Source organism: Lipotes vexillifer, unplaced genomic scaffold (assembly GCF_000442215.2).
Source record: "Lipotes vexillifer unplaced genomic scaffold, Lipotes_vexillifer_v1.1 scaffold611, whole genome shotgun sequence".
Lineage (NCBI taxonomy): Eukaryota > Metazoa > Chordata > Mammalia > Artiodactyla > Lipotidae > Lipotes > Lipotes vexillifer.
The window spans coordinates 1,197,197-1,201,418 of record NW_006785619.1 but is presented as its reverse complement, the minus strand read 5'-3'; the positions used below and the strand labels follow the sequence as shown (position 1 = coordinate 1,201,418).

At 57.8% G+C, this 4,222-nt stretch overlaps 1 protein-coding gene across 1 annotated transcript in view; it reads right to left on the bottom strand.

The window, feature by feature from the left end:
- Nucleotides 1-4,222, bottom strand: part of CHD3 (chromodomain helicase DNA binding protein 3) — a gene marked incomplete at its 5' end in the record, with an annotated part of 24,884 nt that extends 20,662 nt beyond the window's left edge. Inside the window, one exon of the mRNA XM_007457854.1 lies at nucleotides 4,167-4,222. Within this exon, the coding sequence (XP_007457916.1) occupies nucleotides 4,167-4,222 (56 nt within the window). The remainder of the gene's footprint in view (nucleotides 1-4,166) is intronic.

The window sequence follows — 4,222 nt, the reverse complement described above, 5'->3', positions numbered from 1 at the left end:
CGCCCAAACCCCTCCCGTCTCTCCCCTCCTACTAACAAGGGACCAGGCTCTAGGCCATGGGCTCTGACTGTGGCAGGTCCTTTTAGTCGCCGCCAGGGCTCCTCCTGCCTTCCCCCTCACTTAGCCAGCTGGCATCCTGCCCAGGAACTGGGGAAGCCATGCCCAGCTGCTGGCCTGGCCTGACCCCAGCACTTGGAGTGGGGAGACACAAGCTGGCAGCTCCCTAAGCCAGATGCTGAGAAGGCAGAGCCAAAGGTGGACACCTGGGTTCTCACACTAACACCCTGGGGCCCTGACATCCTTTTTGTGAGGAGGGAGGCCTCTATTTATATTTCCTCAGATAATCACCAAGCCTCCTGTCACCCCAGCACAGCCCTGGAGGAAAAGAAATCCTCAGTCAGGCATGTTCACTTCTTGCCCACAGGATCATAGTGTCTATAGCTCCTTTGTCACATCCTAACCCCATCGAAGAAGGTCTCCACAATGACCTAAACATTCCTCCTCCTCCCAAGGAGACTGGAAATGTGGCTTCAAATCTATATACTCCTCCCTCTTCCCTCTGAGAACTCAGGAACCCTGCCCCTTTGTCCCCTGGTCTCACCCCTTGTCTCCAAATTTAGTCCCAGACATCCTAACCCATTCATATATAAGCAGTATGGGAGACCCACACAAAGACACAGGCACAGACACACCCCACATATGCATTCTCAAATGCACAAGCATCACATACTCATGAGCACAAACCCAGAGGACAGCCTGTACCTGCTTTCAGCAGGGCTAGGTCCCTGGCTTTCTCTCCAGATGTCTCTGTCAGAGAGAACGGGGCTGGTTCTTCCCAGATGTCCCCTCTCCCCATTCTCCATGACCCCTGTCGGACTGTGGAGGCTTAGGGGACAGAAAGTAACTCCGCGAGGAGGAAGACACCAGTGCCACACAGACATGAGGCCTTGTTTGGCCTCCCTCCCCCAGCAAGCACGAGATTAACCCGCCAGACCTGTCTTGCTCAGGCAGAGACAGCTGTGCAGGAGGGGAACGTCTGGGCCTGGCCCAGCCCCTTTGCTCTAGGACACACAATCCTTCTTCCCACGACAGCCAAGGGAAAATTAGCCACAATTAACACTGGAGGCCTTGGTTTCCACTGCCTCAGAATCCGGGCACCTCCTTCCTTCATTGCTACTTCTCACAGCCCTAGCATCCTGCGCCCTCTTGTGCAGGAAGACACTCTAGGACTGGGGGATTGTGGCAGCCCCAGGTGTGGAAACAGAGTGGGGACCCTGATAGGAAGTCAGTAAGACGCCATGCCCCAGCAGCCCGCGCTCCCTCACCCCAGGGACCGCGGCTAATATGAACATGGAAACGGAGGCCGCCGGGGCAGAGACAAGGGCAGGCCAACTGGCTAAGGATCAGGGAAATGGCCTCGGTCTCCACCAGCTGGGGGGTGGGACACAAGCCCTGGGACCTCGCAGCCAGTTAACTCCACGCCCCACCCCAGCGGGAGGTTCCCGAACTTGGGAAGAAGGCCGTGGTGCGGAGAGGCAAAGTAGACGGCGAGGAAAGGAAAGGGAGGGCAAGAAAGCAAATCTAAGTCCCAACCTCTGTCTCACCAGCCACTCAATGCTGGCCTGGAGCCCAGACTCTCCCACATCCCGGCTCAGATCTCGGGAAGACGGCGAGGGAGGAGGGCGGCGAGGAGGGTGGGCGGAGCCTGGCGAGCCAGAGGACGCAGGAGGAGCCTCGCAGCGAGCCTCGCCTCCCGCCCGCCCCTCTCTTCTTCTAATCTCACCATCAATCTCTCACACATATATTTATTTTTTCTCAAATTCCCCTCCCTCCCCCACAACGAACCACCATAATAGGTCTGCTGCACATGCGTATTGCATGCAGGGGGTGGGTTTGTATTTTCAGACCTTTTGCAAAGAAACTACCAGAATTTTCCGCACCACCCACAACCATTCCCCACCCCCACCCCCAAGGAATCACATCTATATATTATGTTATATTATTTCTCTAGACTTGCCAGAAGGGGGAGGGAGAAGAAATGAGTTTTTGGCTTCCTGCTCCCTTCCCCCATCAGCACGAGTGCTATTATTTTAAACGTTTAACAATGTACGGAGACTGGAGAGGGGGGAAGGGATAAAATTGGTCTTGGGTAAGAATGTAAAACAAAATGGTGAGAATCAAAGCCGTCAGAATGAAAAACAATAGAAACCTCTAACACGTATAAACTCATCTTGTAGAGGAGGATGAGGGAGGGCAGCCTGAACATGTTGCCTCAGAGGAGGGTTATTTTGCCCACACTTAGGTAGAAATAATGGGCAGACTAAAAATATTTTCCTAAAGTTTTACCTCAGAAAGTCATCTGAGAGGGTGTATCTGGGTCACTCGTTTGACTTGGAGGGCTGAAAGGGAGATGAAATTGCCCAGAGAGAGAGAGTAGGTGGGTTTTCATTTCAAATATACCATTTTAAAAACATTTGACGATGCTTAGAAAGCAAAGGGAAAAGGGGAGAGAGTATTGACACAAAGACCCATCTCTACCTCAGATTCTTTCATGCCCTCCCCTTCACAGACCCAGATCCGGGATCAAAAACCCCCAAATACCACATTCCAAGTTCGGAATACACATAGGCAAGAGCTGCTAATGCCCTAACTTAACCTGACATCCTTTCTTCCTCTCTTTTTAGCACCTCTGCTGTCTTCCAGGCAATCCCCTACCCACAATTCTTTATTCCTTTTCCCTTCTGCAAAATCAGTGGACTCTCTGGGATAACTTTTAAAAAACTTTTCCGGTTTTCGGACCAGCCTGATGGGAGGGGAGGTGGACTTTATCTTGTTTCCATTAGATACACATACCCCCCTCCCCCGGCCCAAGAAAGCACCCCACAGTCCCTCAAAGGCTGTCTCAACTAGACAGGAACATTTGCCACTGAAGCCACACAGATCAATATAACAGTTTTACAAAGAGTATGATGTTAGACGTTTTTAAGTTTGGTGCATTTGTGCTGCACCGCACCAAGAGGCCTGGGGGTGTGAACACCCGAAAGATGCTCACTAGGAATCTATTCTGAAAAACACTAGCTGAACACTCTGGAGAGTGGCCGGAGCGGGACCACTGCTGGGCCCCTCTCACGAGGCAGCGGTCAGGCCCCTCCACCGCGGACGGAACTGCCCAGACAGTGCGGGTGACTTGTCATCCCCGGGAAGGGGTGCTGAGTGACGGTCAAGCTGCAGAACAGCTGGGTGGGCAGTTCACGCCCCCCAACGTGGTCAGGGTGTGGGTGGTTTCAGCGGGAGAGTGAGTGACAGTGAATGGCAGCCACGTGAGAGTCACAGCTGGGCAGCTCGGCCACCACAGACTGACGGGATCATGGTGGGGGGGGGGCGCACTTGACACAAAAGAGCCCAGAGCAGAAGAGAGATAAAGGGGGTGGGGTTGGGGGCATCTGGTCTTCCAGACACTCTCCTCTCTGTCCCCAATTTTCAATGACTGCTCTCCGTAGTACGAGCCGGAGAGAGGGGGCAGGAACCAGTCTCATTCCAGGAAGTGGTCCGCGTGGAGTGTGGCCACCACCTGCCCCTAGTCGTCAGCCGCCCGCAAACATTCACCCGACCCCTCCCCCACGTGCCACCGCACGCTCCAGAGTTGGCGGGCACCGAAGTCCCCGCAGGTGGGGGGGGGTCCGATGGTCACCCGCTCCCCCCGGCCTTCCCAACTCCTGACGGGGGGGTGAGGGCCGCGGTCCGCTCCTCGCAGGCAAACCCCACTTCGCCTCGGTCCAACCCCACCGGGGCCGAAGCCCCAGGGGCGCCCGCTCGGCCGCCCCTCCCCCACGCGCCCCTCCCCCACGCCGCCGTCCGGCCGCCAGGGTCTCCGCGGTCCCTCGCGCGGCCAGGGAGGGGGCCCTGGCTTCGCCTCGGCCGTTTCCTGCCTACCCCCTCCCCGCCGAGGGTTAAAAAAAAAAAATCTCCTCCTCCTCCTCCCCCGAAAGCCGCGACCGAGTGGCCCGGTCCGCGCATGCAGCTCGCGCCCAGCGCTCTCCAACCCGGGCGGCGGCGGCGGCGGCGGCGGCGGCGGCGGCGGCGGCGGCGGCGGCGGCGGCGGCGGCGGCGGCGGCGGCGGCGGCGGCGGCGGCGGCGGCGGCGGCGGCGGCGGCGGCGGCGGCGGCGGCGGCGGCGGCGGCGGCGGCGGCGGCGGCGGCGGCGGCGGCGGCGGCGGCGGCGG